At 40.5% G+C, this 19,161-nt stretch overlaps 1 protein-coding gene and 1 pseudogene across 2 annotated transcripts in view; both read left to right on the forward strand.

The window, feature by feature from the left end:
* Positions 1-1,931: 1,931 nt before the first annotated feature.
* The window catches only part of AZI2 (5-azacytidine induced 2), a 55,028-nt gene continuing 37,798 nt past the window's right edge, over positions 1,932-19,161 (forward strand). Inside the window, exons 1-2 of one of the 2 annotated variants that reach the window (XM_044677657.1) lie at positions 1,932-2,119; positions 16,432-16,652. In XM_044677657.1, coding sequence (XP_044533592.1) covers positions 16,437-16,652 — 216 coding nt within the window. In that variant the 5' untranslated portion in view covers positions 1,932-2,119; positions 16,432-16,436. Of the gene's footprint in view, positions 2,120-2,462; positions 2,516-16,431; positions 16,653-19,161 lie in introns of those variants that run through there. The other variant, XM_044677658.1, reaches the window with a different exon arrangement.
* Positions 5,900-6,323, forward strand: LOC123248795 (annotated as a pseudogene).

Here is a 19,161-nt window from a genome sequence, read left to right on the forward strand (position 1 = left end):
TGGTTGAGAGGCTGGATATCAGAAGTCAAATCAATAAGCATTCATTTCATAAAGTACCTTCTATGATCCAGAAGTTTAAAGTGAATTTTTGGAAAACATAACTGATCCTATATTTGTCCTATATTTGTTATTATATTTCTTTTATTTTTCTACCAGATGCTTCTTGGACACACTAATGAACTTATTGAATGTTTTCTTTACAATTACCAAATAAAACTTTCAGGACTTTGAATAGTTCTAGGAACTCATCTCTTTTTCTTTTTTTATCTAATAAATCTTGTGTTCCTATTGAATAGATTAATTGGGTTTTCAAAATAGCTAGAGAGTGTCTGAGGCCAGGGAACCTGAGTTCAAATCTGACCTCAGGTACTCACTTACTACACAGTGACCTTGGGCAAAGCACTTAGCCCTGTTGGCTTCAGTTTCATCATCTGTCAAATGAGCTGGAGACAGCAAAGGCAAACCACTCCAATGTTTGCCAAGAAAATCCCAAATGGGTCACAGAGTCAGATGACCAAAACAACTAAACAAAAACTCCACTCCAGGACTTGGATGGGCTCTATCCACTGAACCACCTAGTGGCTTCAAATAAAGCTTGAAGTAGGGGCTTATTAGGTGCTTAAAGGGATACTGTTTCCTTGGATCCAATATAAATGGTATAGTAAAGGACACATTCTAACCTTTGTAACAATTTAAGCATCCTCTTTTTTTTTTTTTAATAGCACCTTTCCCTGGCAATGTGAGAAAAATATATAAATATGTAACACATTGCTAAATATTTTATATATATATCAAAATACATAAGTCATAGTCACATATATTTATATATGTTAAATGTAATTATATATGAACACTCATCTAATATGCTGTATATTATAGTTTCATATATATATATAATTATGTCATATACAAATATAATTGTCATATTATATTAAATCATTTAATGTATAAATATATTTTGCTGGATTCCTCATTTGCCTGACTGTGAGACACCCCTGTTCCTCACCTGCTTACTGCCTGTGTCAGGTTCTTGAGTGGAAAATCTATAGTTTTTCTGTTTGGCTTATTCCTGCAGAGTCCTTATTGTAAGGGCTTGGGGTCCTAGAACTAGAATTGGGCATAACCTAGGGTCCTTGAATACATATACATATAAAAACTATCTGGGCATGTGTAGAAATATACATATTTATACATATAATATATAAATATCTGGACAAGTGTATTATATATACACTAGTTGGGCTAGTATATATTTATATAGAACTTTGGACAAGTATATACATATATACACAGAGACATTACACACACAATCTGTCTGTCAGGGCCAGCTCCGCAGGGAGTGCACACCACGCCTGCCCTCAGGGAGCCCACTTCACTCTAAGGGGAGAAGACCTCTCGTGGGGGACAGGGAGGCTTGATCTGAGGCCTTTGGGTCCCTGAGCTTGAATAGACCAGGCAGCACTGAAGGAGTCTCTCACTTTTCGGGGGGGTGGGAGGGAGCCTGTGGTGCCTCTCGTTCCGCCTCCGCGGCCGGGGCACTTACCGAGCTCTGTGACCCCTCCTTCTTTTCCACCGCCTCCGCCCTCCCGCACAGACTCACTGACTGACTCCAGTGAGTGACACCTCAACGACAGCCTACTGCGTCGGCCGCGCCTCGCTGGGCATCGCTCTCCCCGCCCTCGCCGCAGAGCCTCACGGGATTCGTAGTCCGCCGCAGGGAGTCCCGCCCCCTCGCGGCTCTCGCGCTTCCAGGCGCCGCCGCCACTTCCGGCCCCGTCGCGTGGCCGCGCAGACAGAGAGGACAGTGGGTCTGGCCCTCACGCTCGGGCTCTGGGGCGCGCTCGCGTGCGCTCGTGCTGGGCTCGCTGCGGGAGCGCGCGCACCGCGGGGCCGCGCCGGCTGCCCTCTCTCTACTCCTCAGTGTCCGCGCACTGAGGCCTAGCCAGAGGCCTCGGTAGGGGCCCGGGCGGCATGGGCGTGGGAAGCCCGAGGCCTGGCCCTAGCCGGCACCGCCGCCGGCGCGGCCCCGTGGAGGCCGGAAGCCCGCCGTGACCCCGCTGACCCAGGGTGTTCTCTGTTTGCACTGCACATCGGGGAAACCGAAAGTGCCGAGGAGGCGGTGAGCGGGGTCTGGGGAGGGGATGGAGACCCGGTGGGCGAGTGGGGGACCCCTGCCTGGGACCGAGGGCTGCCTGGAGGCGGCGGCAGCGGCGGAGACCTGAACGCAGAGCCAACCGAGACCTCTTCCCCGGGCTGCAGTGGGAGAAAGCGAGGGGCTTCCCCTACACCCCCCTTATCCAGGGGTCGGGGCTGTTCATGGACAGCCTCCTTTCAGTCAAAACCCCTGTTTTGCCTGCCTGAACAGTCCCTCCCGCCCCAGCATTTGACCCACGCTGGGCTGCCCCTGGGCGAGGGCCCTCAATACTGTCACGACAGCTGTATCGTAGCGAGGGGGTATCGAGAGTCCGCCTGTGCTTCGAGAAGAGCGATTGGCAGCCCCGGGGCCTTCTGACAGGTGGGAAAACTAAGGCACTGGGCGCCTACGGGGGTCCGCCTGTGCTTCGGGGAGGGGGTAAGCTGCCCTGGAACCGCCTGACAAATGGGGAGTGATGCACGGGGCGCTGAAGCCGCCGAGCTGAGCAAAGGGTCGTGACATACCCCTCCTCCCAAATGTTGAGCCCCTCCTGGGGGAGTCCGACCTGAGCCGCCCCCTACAGAAATCCCTCCTAGTGAAGGGCTCGCAGGTGCTCGGGGATGTAACATTTTATTTCTTCTAGGTGAAAGCCGGGTCCTGGGGAGAGTTTTCCTAGGGGAGGAGGAGGCGATCCTAGATTCTGAGCAAACTCTTGTTTTCCCTTCTTTCAGCTTTCATAGACTTAGACCTGGAGGGGACCCCGGAGCCCATTCAGGCCGACCCCTTCATTTGACTGGAGGGACACTGAAGCCAGAGAGGGGGTCATTCAGTATTTATCACGGGTTGATGGTGTGGGTACAGTGCAGAACTCTAGGAGACTATTGAGGCAGAAAGTTTCCCTCACCCTCTGGGGAGGCATTAGAGCCACGGTTTTATGGGAGCATAAAAGAGAAGACTTGGCAGTCATTGCCCCCGGGCGAACTTGGAAGTTAATGGGATGGGAAATTCAGTTCTGCACCCTGTTAGAGAGCAGTACATCATGTAGTCCAGGAATCATAGGATGTGGCCAGGAGAGCTCAGGAAACCATTCAGGGAAGGGTTTGGGGCTTCCCTAGGAGCGCTCTCCCAGGGGGCAGGTGCTGGATTCCATTGGGCCCTTCTTCCCAGAGCATTAGCTGGCGGTCTTCCCTCACTGCTGTAGAAGTTGAAGGCTCATGATCACCATAGAAAGAAAGTTTTCCTTAATTAAAATTTGTTTAAACAGATTAGTTATTAAAGATCACGCATTTATTTCATTTAGTAAGCGTAGGCCAAGAGGTTGGAGAAGACTGGATAGTAACTAGGGCCTAGGAGGAATGAGTTAGTACCTGAGTTGAGCTATGGATTTGGAGGAGGCTACAGATCCTGCAGCAGAGGAATTGGGGGGTGGGGGCGGAAAATACATTGCAGGCAGAACAAGAGTGTAAGGGACAAGAAGACAGCCAGGTTGACCAGAATATATTGGAGGAAAATCAATATGCTATATAGCCCCAGAAAGGTCAGCTGGAACCCAGTAGTGAAGGACTTGAAATGCCAAGCAGGCATAAGTATTTCACCCTAGAAGTGATGGGAAACCACTGAAACTTTTTGCATTGCATGGTCCAACCTATGTTTTAAGAATAATGTGTAATTTGGGACATCTGAGTGGCACAGTAGATAAGAGCACTAGGCCTGGAGTTGAGAGATTCAAATCTGGCCTCAAATACTTCCTAATTGTGTAACTCTGGGCAATTCATTTAACCCCAACTGTCTAGCCCTTGCCCTTTAGTCTTAGAGTTGTTACTAAAACAGGAAGTAAGGGTAACTTAAAGAAGTAGAAAAATACAGAATTTGGCAACTGCATAAAGGATGGATTGGAGAGGAGGGAGTCTGGGGACCAGGACATGTAGACCACACATGGCTGGGATCCTGTCTGGGCTAGGGACAGGAGATGGTGTCTAGGAAGACTGGTGGTGAGACACTTCTTATACACCCTCCTGGTGGGATCCTTTGTGGATTGTTTGCTCAGATCTGTGCTCCACCATTTAGGAAGGATGTTGATAAGCTAAAAAGGACCCCAAAGCAGACAACCAGAATTCATGCTGTATGAGGACTGGTTAAAGGAGCTAAGAATGCTCAGCCTAAAGAAGAGATGGAGGAATGCACTGTCTTCAAGGTTTAAGGGTGGTGCTTGGATCCAGTAAGCAGGAAGAGGAGCAAAGGGTGGAGTTGCTGAGAGATGTGTAAGGGGAAAAAAATGATCTTCAGAAGCAGGGATGGCAGGGTTACCTTTAGAGTTAGTGAATGGGCTTTTCCCTATATAGAGCCTGCTGACCAACAACATATAATGTAGAGATTTCTCTTTAGGGTGGATTGTACTGGAAAGCCTCTCTGGTCCCTTCAGCCACAGTATTCTGATGTGTTTGCTAAGTCCATGAAGGCCCCAGATGGTGTGGCAGCTAATGATGTGTTTATTTAGACATTCTTGAGGCTCCATATATATCCTGTATGAAGATGTTACTCAATGTATGTTGCATTTGGGGTTTCCCGGGGTTCTAGAAAGTCATGCTTTAGCTTTGGCAATTCCAATCAAGCTGAGCTCTGTGTAAATGGAATTAGCTCAAGCCCATTCATAGTCAAAACTCTACTTACCAGAGATAATGTCATCCCCACCTTCCTTAGTGGGGAGGAGATGAGTTACCCACACGTGACAATAAGTAACAAATCAAGAACAAGGGCCTGCCCTTTGGGCAGTCCAAATCAGTGTAGAGGCTGCCATTTGTCCACTTGAATTAGAGGTGGACCCCCAGGAAGTGACGAGAGACATGATCTCTTCAAGGATGTTGGTCACTTCCTGTTGAAGGAGTTCCTGCTTTGAACTTGGTGCTGAAGGATCTCCATTGAGACCTCTGACTGCTTCCACTCTGAATTGTCACGTGGGTAAGTTAGGCTGACTTCCTTGACCTACCTTGGCGATTTCCAAGCTCTGCCTTAAGTAGGCTTATAGCCTCTCTGATTGCTATGGTCTTGTGGCTTGTAGTTTAGTTTAATTAGCCTTTTAACCTTCTCTCTCCATCCAGGCCTCTGCAGGCCTGGCCTAGTCTCTCTCTCTCTCTCTCTCTCTCTCTCTCTCTCTCTCTCTCTCTCTATTTCCCTACCTTTTACCTTCCTAATTGTAAATAAACTACCTTAAACCCAATCCTGACTTGGGTCTATTTTAATTATGGAATCAATCTGAATTGTTGATTCCTGGTGGCCACACTTTAAATATATATAAAATACTTAAAATCTCCCTCTTACAGCTCTGGAAATATATTATTCTGGAAAGAGCACTCCTGATAGTTCTCTTATAAATGCCTGTTAAGTGTATCATCCAATAATCTGTTTAGGTCCAGGGTGCCTCCTTTAAGAATTAAGACTTCTACAGATGTCTCAGAATGGAAGAGAATTACAATTATTTGTCAATCTTTTCTCCTTCTCCCCCTGCTTTGACCTCAGGAGCTATTCTGCTACCTTAGCCAATAGTCTTTCATTAACAGACTTTCAATTTTCACTGTCTTTTGAACCCTTTTAGACATACCCATGTAGTTCCCCTTTTGATCACAAAGAAATGAGGGAGAAAGTAGTTGAATGGATGAAACTTTTTTTTTTTAATACAATAAAGAGTTTAGGACCACCACTGGCTGAGTCCATGCTGAGCTGTTTGTGTGTTTCCCCTCTCCCGGGAACCAGAGCCCCAGGTAAATTATGTCAGCTGACAAACCACCGAAGGCCCCCACCCATCCAGCCTCTCTCCATCTACCTGATGATGCCCAGGAAAAGAACTGTTCACCATCTCCTATGAGAGGGTACCTCATCCCCAGCCCTTTGCCAACCCAACAGACTAGGACCTTTTCAGCGACTGTTCAAGCATCTGAGGGGAGTCTGTAAGTGCTTTTGCCATTCCAAGGGGCATGGCTTCCTTACACCAGCAGATGGTGGCCCTGTCATCTTCCTTCATATCTCTGAGTAATGTGGAAGGAGAATACGTGCCTATGGAAGGAGATAAAGTTACAAGATGTATTAAATCCCACCCAAGAATGAGAAGCACCAGGCTGTGGAAGTTGTCATCACTCACCTGGTACTAGGCACCAAACATGAGACCTGGTCAGGACATGTCATCAGTTCCTAGGTGGCCTCCTGGTACCCCTGCTTCCTCTCTTCTCCCTAGCTTGGCTCTCCTGGAGGACACTGTTTTGGGAGGGGAGGTGGGACAAGTTTTGGGGACAGACAGATGAGTTATGAGTAAATTTCAGCCAAAGTGTGGGAAGGAAGTGGGAACTCAAGGGTCAAATTGTTAGATGTGACTTAATTGCTGAAGAAAGGAGAAGGGGGAACCATGGGTGAGGGTGGAAGGGTTTTGACTGCTTACCCCTTGTGATATGTATTAATTTTTTTTAACAAAAGGAGGTAGCTTTGTGGAGGTAGCTTAGTAGCTACTCAGTAGCTGAGTGGAGGATTAAACTTCAAGCCCAAGAAGATTTAGAAAGGCAACCTTTTGGGATGTGTTATTTTCCTAACATTATGGCTGGGCAACTGTTAGCTCCAGCCTCCACATAGATGGACTTGCTCCTTGTACCTGTGTGTGCCGGGCCTTTACACCATCAGGTTAGAGCTCTGGGACAGAGGCCCGGGAAGGGGCATGTTGGATAGTTTGGATTTTCTTCCCTGAGCCCCCAATCCTATAGTGACTCAGCTTGTCGCCTCTCAGTGACCTTAGCTAGTCTTAGTCTTTGCCTTAGTCTTCAGCCAGGATTACTGATTAGTTAGAATGGGGATGACCTGAGGATGATGGAGACTTGGGGAGAAGCAGTTGAGTTCAAGGAATGAATCTCTGGATTCTTAGGAAGTTGTTTTAGTGCCTTTCTTAAGAGGGTACAGTCTAAGGGTGGGGAAGCAGGAGGGGCAAACAGCTGGCCAGAGGAGAGGGATTGTTGGGAGATTAGGCAGCCCAACCCCTATGTAACTCCCAGGATCCCATCTTGGTGCTACTATATAGAGTTTTAGTCACGCAGAGTTATAAGACAGAATCCCTCATTCCTTCTGTAAAGCTTTACATTTTTCTACTTTTGAGGCCCCAATACAAGGACATCCCTGCTCCTAATGAAGCCTTTGGGCTTTGATGCTTAGATGTCAAGTTTGGATCTACCTCTGGTTTTTTGGCTGTTTTGTGCTCTGTTTGAACCATTGTACTGTGAAAGGTGGTACAGTGAGGGCTCCTGTTTAGAACACAAAACCATCTCTTAAGGTTAGTGCTGTAACACTAGCAGACTGAGGGAGTAATTGCTTGCTTTCTGACAACCTGAGTAAAGTGAACATTTTAAACATATTTTGGATGGTGACTTCTTATTTTAAATGTGACATATTAAATGTTTAGGTTTTTTTTTTTTAGTGAGTAAGGTTTCTGCCTTAAAACAGATACAATTGCATGTGTGTGCTTGTCTTGCTACAAGATTGCAAGTACTGTACATATTTAAATTCTTTTTTTAAGTAAATGAGCCTTTTGGAATTTCTTTGAAATTGGTTTTCTGCATTTCCAGTGGTTGCTATTTAAAAGGAAAAATGTATACTATATTCTGAATTTTGTGGTTTCTAGATAATAATTTAAAAAAATAATTTTAAATGAAAAAAAAAGTTTATGTCTTCCTCCTGCTCCTCACAGCACACCCTTAACTTCTGTGTATTGACTCATAGGTGGAAGAGTGGTAAGGGTAGGCCATGGGGGTCAAGTGACTTGCCCAGGGTCACACAGCTGGGAAGTGTCTGAGGCCGGATTTGAACCCAGGACCTCCCGTCTCTAGGCCTGGCTCTCAATCCACTGAGCTACCCAGCTGCCCCCAAACATGAGTCTTCTGACTACCGCCCTGGCATTCTATCCACTGTTGCTGCCCCAAATAGAGTATATACTCAAATGCTATTCTTTTCTGGAAACTTAACTACTCACTATGGTTTTGGAGGCTTCACTGTCTTGGTTTGATTAAGTTGAGGGGTACTTTGTAGTTCTTTAGTATAATTTATAAAAGGAACTTTGGAAGACTGAAAAGTATTACATTATTAGTCATTCCCTAAAAGTTTAGTAGAAGCTTGCTATTATCATTCTTTCAAGGGCCAGCTTGGAGACCTATTTGAAAGGGCATTTAGGAATGTATTTTAAATCTCCATAAAGCCTCCTTATCACTTCCTAAGCCCCTGGGTTTAAAGAAGCAGATATTATGAGGGTATCTGTCCTTGCCAGATGTTTTCAAATACGCCCAAGCTGTCAGTGTTTAAACTTTCTCTCTCCTGTTTGACCACATCCAGCTTACCTTGGCACATAGACCTTACATTCTAGCTTCCTGTACAGTATTGATCTTTGCAGCATTAGACTCTCCTTTCATCACTAGATGTATCCACAGCTGAACTTTCTTTTGGCTTTGGCCCAGCCACTTCATTAATACTGGAACTACTTGTAGTTGTCTTATGTTCTTCCCCAGTAGCTTGTTGGAAACCTAATGATCCAATCCTTAAAGGCTTATCTTCAAGGGTCATCTTTTATCATTTTAATACTATTCATGGGGTTTCTTAGCAAAAATACTGGAGTGGTTTGCCATTTCCTTCTCCAGTGAATCACCTTTTCTCTTAACTCTTCACTGTGACCTGCTCATCTTGGGTAATCCACTTGGTATAGCTCATAGTTTCATTGAGCTATGCAAGTCCCTTGACCATGATGAGGCAGTGGTATAGAAGGGGAGTAATTTTGGTAATGCCAGGTATATTATTAGGCAATTCTTTAAATATTAGAGGTTAATTGCAAATTCTAATTTAGGTATCACTAATAAATTGATGAATGATCTATTGACAGTAAAATCATATAAAATAGTTGTTTGTTAATGATAGATTAACATTCCCTGTGAATTAAAAAAAAATATATATATATACATATATATATATATATATTTTTTTTTTTCTGGGAGAGGAAAGGAAGCATCAGTATTCATTTTGCTTGTTAGTCTGCATTTCAGAATTTGAATTAGATGGGTTCTGAGATCCCTCCCAATTCAATTTGCAGCTGAACAAAATTCCCTTATCCTATATGCCCCTGAAATGGTCCTCTGGTCCCTTTTGGAAACACTCAATGAAGGGGAGGAACCCACTAGTTATCTCTTAAGTCAGCACAGTCCATTTCGAAAATACAGTTCTGATTATTGAGGGCTTTTCCTTAGATCAAACCAGATTTTGCTTCTTTGCATCATCTACGCTTTCTTCTCCTAGAAAAAGCCAAAACAAATCTATCACCTGGCCAATAGTTTGCAGAGGCCATTATTTGTCTCTTCTTCCCCCTCTCTCTTCCTCTCACTCCCTCTTACCTCCCTTTTTCCCTCTGTCTCTTTTAATTTTTGAAAATTTAATTTCAAAAAATTTTACATTCCAATACAATTTTTAATAATTATTTTCTGACATTTTGTAATCCATGTTCTCTCCCTCTCTTCTTCCCCAAGATGACAGGTAATATGACATATATTATACATATCATACAATACATATTTCCACATTCATCATGATGTAAAAGAAAATACATATTGCTTATTCTAGAGAAAAATTCATGGAGGAAATAAAGTGAAAATAGTATGTTTCAATCTGAATTCAGAATCTGTCAGTTCCTTCTATTTTAGTAGGAAGCCTTTTTTATCTTGAGACCTTTGGAATTGTCCTGTGTCTTTGCATTGTTGATAATAATTAAATCATTCATAATTGGTCATTTTACATTATTGCTGTTACTGTATTCAACATTCTCAATTCTGCTCCCTTCACTTTGCATCATTTCATGTCTTTCCAGGTTTTTTGTGATCATCTTGTTTGTCATTTTCCTGGAACACAATAGTATTTCAATTCAAATATATTCCACAATTTGTTCAGCCGTTTCCCAATTGAGGACATCCCCTTAGTTGCCAGTTCTTTGCCATAGCAAAGAGAGCTGCTATCAATATTTTTGTACACATAGGTTCTTTTCCCCTATCTTTGATCTCTTTGGAATACAGACCTAGCAGTGGAATTGCCAGATCAAAGGGCATGCACAGTTTTATGGCCCTTTGGGCATAGTTCCAGATTGTTCTCCAGTATGGTTGGATTAGTTCACAGCTCCACTGTATATGTGTCCCAGTTTTACTAGATACCCTCCAACATATATCATTTTGCTTTTTGGCATATCAGCCAGTCTGATAGGTGTGAGATGGGACCTCAGAACAGTTTTAACATTTTTCAAATAATAGTGATTTGAAGCATTTTTTCATATAACTAAAAATAGTTTTAATTCCTTCTGAGAATTGCTTGTTCCTATCCTCTGACCATTTCTCAATTGGGGAGTGTATTGTGTTCTTATAAGTTGGACTTTGTCAGAGACATTTGCTGTAAGTTTTTTTTTTTTTTTCCAGTTTGTTGTCTTCCCTTCTAATCTTGGTTGTATTGGTGTTGTTTGTGCAAACCCTTTTTAATTTAAGGTGGTAAGAGTTTCTTACCTATTTTACATCTTGTAACGTACTCTATGTATTGTTGGTACATAAATTCTTCCCTTATCCATAGATCTGATAGGTAAACTAGCCCATGCTCCCCTAATTTGTTTATAATATCAACCTTTATTTCTAAATCATATATCCATTTTGACTTTTTCTTGGCATATGGCATAAGGTGTTGGTCTGTAGCTAGTTTCTGCCATACTGTTGTCTAGTTTTCACTAAATAGTGAATTCTTCTAAAAGATTCTATCTTTGGATTTGTCAAACACAAAGTTACTGTGCTCATTTACTGCTGTATGTTGAGTGCCTCGTCTTATTCCAGTGATCCACTATTCATTTCTTAGCCTGTACCAGATTGTTTTGATGGTTGCTGCTTTATAATACTGTTTGTTTGAGATCTGATAAAGCTGAGCACATTTTCTTCATTTTTTTCCATTAATTCTCTTGATATCCATGACCTTTTGTTTTTCAAGATGAATTTTTATAATTTTTCTAGCTCTATGAAATACTCTTTGGGTACCTTGATTAGTATGGCACTGAGTAGACAAATTAATTAAGTTGGAATTGTCATTTTTATTATATTGACTCAAACTTCCCACAAATAATTAATGTTTTTCCAATTGTTTAAATCTGACTTTATTTGTGTGTAGTTTGTGATCATATAGTTCCTAGGTTTTCTCGGCAGGTAGACTCCCAAGTATTTTATATAGTCTACAGTTATTTTAAATGGAATTTCTGTATTTATCTCTTGCTGTTCGACTTTATTGGTAGTATAGAGAAAAGCTATTATTTTTGCTATAGCTAGTATTTTTAGTATAATATTGAATAGTAATGGTGATAATGAGATCCTTGCTTCATTCCTGACTTGTTTCTTTTAAACTCAGAGAAACAGTTGCCCTTTCTTTGGTAACTTCCATTCTCCATGATCTCTTGGAAATTGCTAGCAGTGATTTAGAGCTGTAATCCAGCCCAAATGAATTGAAACTCCTCAAGGGTAACTAGGAACCTAAATTTCCTTTCTCCTTACTTAGGAGATTATAGCTCCAAAGATGGCAGGAACCTCAAAGGCCATGTAGCCTCTACCCCTCATTTTATAGATGAAATGAACTGAAACCCAGGAGGTTCCTGATTTGCCTAAAGCCTAAGATTTGGGATGTGAACTCAGTTTCTCTGATCACCAGTCAGCATAGAAGAGAGGTGTTCTTTACATTGTACCACTTTTGAGTTATCAGCTCCCTTTTTGGTTCTTTTTTTAGTTGCAAGATCAGTTTCCTTGGCTGGAGCAAAATAAGAGTTGGGCAGTCCTCTGCTCTCCCCAGTATCTATTATCATTCCAACCATCCTAATTAGCCCTTTATTTCCCAACTCCAACCCACCCCCTTATACCTTGAGCCCTACACCTTTTTGTTTTGCCCAGATCTTTCTGAGCTATATCCCTCTTGAAACTAGTCTTTAGAGTCCAGGCAGTGCTTCAGTATTCATCTTTTTGTACTTATTCTTGCTTCTTCCTTGTTTATTCTTTACATGCCCTTTTAAAAATCCACATTGATTTATGACTTCTCAGCACCTATACCTTCCTTGTTAGACAGTTTGCCCTCTTTTTTATTGTCAGAATTTGGTCTTTGTATCAACATGATATCATCAAACTTCTCAAGTGCTTCCCATTCCTCTCCTCCCAGTGTTCACTGTATAATTTTAGACTCTGGGATCCTGAGTGTTCCTTCCTAACCCTTTGAAATCTGCTTTCCCCAAACTGAGGGTGCATGTCAGCCTATGCCCTAGATCCTTCTCCTGTGTCACAAATCTAGACAGAATATTTTTACTTCCTAAAGTTCCTAGCAATATATTCCCCAAAATTATTCATTATGATCAAGTTGGATATATACTAGAAATGCAAGGATAGATCACCATTATGAAAATTAACATAATCATGTTATCAGTAAATGATGAAAATCCCTATGTTCAACATTCATTTATACTAAAACTTTGTAAACTATAGATATAAAGGACCTTTGTAAAATGTGGTCATAGGTGCATCTCTAAATCCAAAGTTTGCAGTATGGAAACACTAGGTTTTCCTGTAAATACAAGAGTAAATCAAGGATGTCAGGTTTCCTCTCCTATTTGGAAAAGATGTACTAACAGTAGCAGTAAGATAAGAACAATAAATTAGACATAGCTAGAGAGTGAGGAAACAACATCATCCCTATTTGCTGATAGCAAAGTCCCTGAGAATTAACCAAGAAACTAATCGTAAGGCTTCCATGATTTCTGTCTCAGCAACCAGTACTTCCATGTTGCTGAAAACTGGGTCTAGAATCAATTGCCCCTTTGGATCTAAAATTTCTTAAAGGATGGCATTGTCATTAAAGTCAGTCAAATTAAGGGCTTTGCTTTTGGCCCTTTCCAGCTCCCCTTTCCTCTCCCTCCCCCCCAGTCCCTTCCCTTTTTATATTCTACCTGAGGTTTATTTGTATCTTTGAAGTCTGGGACCAGGCCTGTTATTTTTCAGCTTTCCTGGTCCCATAGTAAGATACTTGTCCCTAACTGGAACTGAATAACTTCTGTTGCTTTGTTTGCCAGTCTCTCCTTAAGACATCCCCTAATTCCTGTGACACGGAACTCTCCTGGTTTTTCTCCATGTCTAATGGTGACACTTTTTCCTGGTTTTGTTTTTTGAAATGGGGCTAGGAAAGGTAGAACAGAATAGTGGATGCTAAAGTGTTGTTTCTATTGTTGAGGAATTTGCAGTCTAGAGGATTTTGAGCCAAGAATAATGAGCCTTAGAGCAAGAGGAAAAGGCCAGGAGAAGTGTTACAAGTTAACTAGCCCCAGAGTATGCTGGTTACCATGTAACCAAGTAGAGAAAAGTGTCCCAGAAACACTAACCTGATAGGAGACTCACTATCTGGGAGGGGAATCAGCACTATATAAAAGTGAGGATGTCTTTTGCCACTTCACAGACTTGACAGAAGAGGAAACTTGGATTCCATTGTAGTCCATGAGTTAGAGGGAAAATTACAAAACTACTTCATAGTCAGGGTATTGCTAGGCATAAAATAGCTAGAAGAGCAAATTGAGACAAATCATTATTTCAAAGATAATTGTTAGGGGGTAAAGAAACTTGGACCCCCAAATCTCCAAGAAAAGGTTTAAGAAAAAAAATTAGCCCCTTGGGAGACAGGCTAAATTCTGGGAGAGAGAATTCTTGGACAGGCTTGAGAAGGTAGAGGATTAGGATTTATTATCCAGGGAGCTAAAGAGCAGACAGCAATTATGGATGGAAGGCTGGGTGGAGGGCTGGAGAATTTTTCTGGGGAAGTGGTCTTCACAACCTCTCTCACCACCAAACACCAGCTTTATTACCATCTTATTGTAGTCATTCCATCTGGAAAGGATGAAAACTTTTTCCTCCCTGCACACAGCTAATTAATTATCAGGCCCTAACTAGTGTTTATTATCTCTCCTTTCCACCCTTTCTGATTCCACTTGCAGCTTGCATTTCCTCTCACTGAATCTATTTCAGTTGTCTCCCAACTCAAATTCTTGCCCATAGTCTCTCCAGCCTTTAACCCATCCTGTACATCTCTACCAGTGTGGAAGTGCACACTTTTGCTTACAAGACATTTGACATAATTATCAGACACTTTGCATGCATTATATCTTATTTTACCCTGATGAGGGTTGTAAAGGTAAAGAAATGAAAGACAAAAGGGATTAAATGACTTGGGAGGGGTCACCTAGCTCCTAAGACAGAGACAGGAGGACAACACAGAGTTCTTCTGACTCCAAGTTTAGTACTCCTTCCTACAAAATACTGTCATGATTCTACTGCCTGCAGGAAAAAAGGCTAAAATCCTAATGTTTGTATTTGTGGCCATCCACAGTCTTATCCTAATACATCTAATCAATCTTTCCCTGAATACATCCTAGCTTTCAACCCAACTATACTATTTGTCATTCCTTTAATATAGTCTATGTCATTATTTTTCTTCACAGTCCTTGTTTAATAATATAATATACTTTAAATAAATAATACAGTGGAACCTTGACACACGAGTTTAATTTGTTCCATGTTCAGACTCATAACTCAATTTGTTTGTGTGTCAAATTGAACTTCCTCATTTAAAAAAATGGAAATGCAATTAATCCATTCCAACCCCAAAAAACCCCACGAATTTTTTGTTTTATATGCTTTTAAATACAAAAATGTATTTTATAAATAACAAATAAATATATTTATAGACAAGAAGAAAGAGTGCTGGCAGAGGTTTTCATTTCACAGGCTATCATATAACATAACTTACTCTGTATATATGTAATGCTACATTTAAATGCAAAATTGACCTTACACATTAATTATGATCTGTAACTTTATTGCTAAACAATTAAGCTATTTTTTTACTTAATTATCATCATTGAATTTTGGCTGTTTTGCTATACTTTCCCCAGTTTCACTTAGAGGCCACAAAGGCAACAAAAACCTTTCCATAGAAGTTTGTTCCTTCCTCCCTTTCAGAAAGTTTCAATAATGTGTGAAACAAGTGTCATCACACAGTTCCTACGCATGACCTATTGCAACTTTTTCTGGGTTTGTCTTTTCAATAAACTTTAATTTTTTCCCATATCCTGAGCATTTCCTTAATCTCACTTATACTGATCACCTTATCCACCTCTGGCTCCTCCCATGGGTAGAGGCTTGTGATTCAAATATCCATTTGTGACAAAGCAAAATATCCCTATCATGACTGCACATATCTCAAATTGCTTGTGACTTAAGGTGCTAGTGTATCAAAGTACCACTGTATAATATATGCTTATATATAATATAAAGTGCTTTACAAATCTTAAAACTCTTAGTCAGCAATTACTATTATTCCTTGAATCATACTTAAGTCCAGGCATACAGCAGAAGGACCTTGATGGGAGTTGGTCTATGTATCAGGAAGAAAAGGAAGGGGAGACATTTTGTGGGCTAGTTAATCATGCTTATGCTTGTATTGCATGGTTATATATGTAAGTGCTTCCCACATAATTTTGTAAAGTTATTTGTTCCACAAAAATGTTCAATGTTACAACCTAGTTTGATTCCTGACCAAATTTAGACCCCTGGCTAACACACAAAAACACCATTTCATTCTCCCCTTGGCCAAACTTTACTTGTGATTATCTGCCAGCAAGTCTGATTGATTTGAAACCAGAAGTGATCTTGGAGGTCCTCAAATTCAGCTCCCTCATTTTACAGATGAGGAAGCTGAGGACCCCAAAGGTGAAATTGTGACAGAACCCTGGATTAAGAATACTCCTCTCCTGTGGAGATGGCAAATTATGAAAAGCCAATATTACCAGCAGGAGTATTGGTAGAGTAAGGTTACAATTACTTGAAAGCCATTTCTATGCTGTATTGCCTCATGTCTTAATCCCATAGATGTGGTATGGAGCCATTGAAAAGCCTCCATCATGGTAACTTAAGGTAAATTAAAGACAGGTCTTCAGATTTATAAATTCAGAGTCTTAGGTACCTGATCCCCCCAAATGTTAATGATGTTGTAAAGGTTAAAATATGGATTTGTTTTTCTTTTGAGTTTAGCACAGAAGAGAAAATTGAATTTCATTGAGTTGGTAACATTTTGTTTTCAGAATAAGAATTGGTGACTAAAACAATGTCATAGATATTTACCTGAGGCAGAGTTGGGTTGGGTATGGTGAAGCTTTTTTTAAAAGAATTTCTGGTTTTTCTTTTACTCAGCCATCATGGATGCACTAATAGAAGATGACATCTGTATTCTGAACCATGAAAAGACTCAGAGGAGAGATGCTGTGACTCCTATGTCAATCTATACAGGAGATGAATCTATGGCTTCACATTTTGCCCTTGTCACTGCATATGAAGACATCAAAAAGAGACTTAAGGATTCAGAGAAGGAAAATTCCCTCCTAAAGAAAAGAATAAGATTTCTGGAAGAAAAGGTATTTTGCCTTCCCTGATTTAGTGTTATACTACATTATATGAAACTTTAAAATACATGAATTACTAAAGAGTAAGAGTCTCATCTCTTTCATTAGCCTGACAAGGTTTTGAGATGAAGTGAGATGGAGTTCAGATTTGTTGGGGTAGGGAATTTCTCTGTCTACCAAGGAAGAGCAGCAGCTCTTCTCCAAGTTACAGTCATGAAGAGTCTGCCTGTGAAGCCTCTTCCTTTTGGCTATTATGGCATACATTTTAAATCTAGTCATATTAAAATGGATTAGAGTTCAACTGTGCCAAGCACAACCTATATGACCCTTGCCTGTGGCTTCCTTCCTTCTTTTAAGTATAATAAGCCTTACTAATTTCTTGATCTTCATGTTTCAATAATTTCTTTAGGTACAAACACTTATTTTGTTCTATAGAATGCTAATATTAAACACAGATTTTTATTTATTACAAATGCAAATTAGGTTCAATTGAAGTAAAAGCCACCCATGTGTTTACATAGGAACTAGGAGCCACTGAGAACATAGGCATGGACTTCATCTGATAGGTGTGTTATTAAATTTTCCTACAGTTTAGCTTCTAGTTTTTGTTGTTGTTTCATTTTGGAGAATATATACCAATAACTGTGTTCTTAAATAATAACTTAAATTTAGTGGCCTAAATATGTATGTGTGTATTGGTAAAATATACATTTTTATAAAAGCCTGCCATTTCAGGATTTATAAATGAGGAAATCAATGTAAAATAAATAAGATATATAATACACACTTCTAAGGTAGAAGGTAAGAGTTTTAAAAAGTGTTTTTAAATAAGACATATATGTTGCAGAATTTTAGATTCATTGGACTTTGATTTTTAGGAAATATGCTTTTGTATATTAATTTACTGTAATATTTTGAATCTGCCTCTTACAGGTTTTTATCTTTTGAGTTCCATTTCTAAAAGCCAATGTTTCCACAACATTTTAGAGTGTATTGTTCCATCAGTCAGTGCTATCTTGCTGTAAGATGTTGGAAGTGGGGCAACTAGGTGGCTCAGTGGATTGAGAGCTGGGTGGTCTTGGGTTCAAATTTGGCTTCAGACACTTCCTAGCTATGTGACTCTGGGCAAGTCACTTAACCTCCTTTGCTTAACCCTTACCACTCTTTTGCCTTGATACCAATATACTTTATTGATTCTAAAATGGAAGGTAAGGGTTTAAAAAAAAATAAATTAAATATTGGAAGGAACTCGCTAGAAATTAAGTAATTTAAAAAAATTTAGTCTGATTACTTAAACCTAAGCAACTGAATAGGACATCTAGATGGTGCAGTGGCTGACTGCCAGCCCTGGAGCCAGAAAGACTTGAGTTTAATCTAACCTCAGACCTCTAGTAGCTGTGTGACACTGGGCAAGCCAGTTTAGGCTGTTGACTTCCATTTCCCCATTTGTAAAATGAGCTAGAGAAGGAAGTAGCAAACCACTCCAGAATCTTTGCCAAGAAAACCCCAAAAGGGTCACAAAGTCAAGCACAAATGAAATGACTAAAGAACGAAAAGCAGCTGTGCTCATTTAAAAAAACAAAACCTTAGTAGCATTCACATTTGAAAACTTTTTGAGAAATATCAATTCTTAGAAAATTAGCATTTTTGTTAGGAATATTTTAAACTATTAAATTTGCTTGAAACCACTTTTAGAATTCTAACTTTTCAAAAGGCAATATTTCCCTCCCCTTTTCCCTTTTCCCTTCCAGAGTCAACAAGCAGTTCCACTGGGTTATACATGTATTATCACTCAGTACCTATTTCCATATTATTCATTTTTGTAATAGAATAATCTTTTAAAAACCAAAACCCCGCATCCACCATATAAACAAGTGATAAATCAAATGTTTTCCTTCTACTCTTATATTCCCACAGTTCTTTCTCAATGTGGATAGCATTCTTTCTCATTAATCCCTCAGAATTGTCCTGGATCAATGCACTACTATCAGTACCAAAGTTGATTACATATGATTGTCCTGTTTCATTTTTCTGTGTACAATATTCTCCTGGTTCTGCTCTTTTCATTCCTCATCAGTTTGTGGAGGTCTTTCCAGCTCATGTGGAAATCAAGCAGTTTATCTTTTTTTACTGCACAATAGTATTCCATCACCATCATATACCACAATTTGTTCAGCCATTCCCCAATCAAGGGATACCCCCTCATTTTCTAATTTTTTGCCACCACAAAGAGCACAGCTGTGAATATTTTTGTACAACCCTTTTTTATTATCTTTTTGGGGTACAACCCTAATAGTGGTATGCATTCTTTTAAAGTCCTTTGGACATAATTCCAAATTGCCTTCCAGAATAGTTGGATCAATTCACAACTCCACTAGCAATGCATTAGCATCCCAATTTTGCCACATCCCTTCCAACATTTATTATTTTCTTTTACTGTCATGTTGGCCAATCTGCTAGGTGTAAGGTGGTACCTTAGTGTTGTTTTGATTTGCATTTCTCTAATCAGGAGGGATTTAGA

The sequence above is a fragment of the Gracilinanus agilis genome, chromosome 5 (assembly GCF_016433145.1).
Source record: "Gracilinanus agilis isolate LMUSP501 chromosome 5, AgileGrace, whole genome shotgun sequence".
Lineage (NCBI taxonomy): Eukaryota > Metazoa > Chordata > Mammalia > Didelphimorphia > Didelphidae > Gracilinanus > Gracilinanus agilis.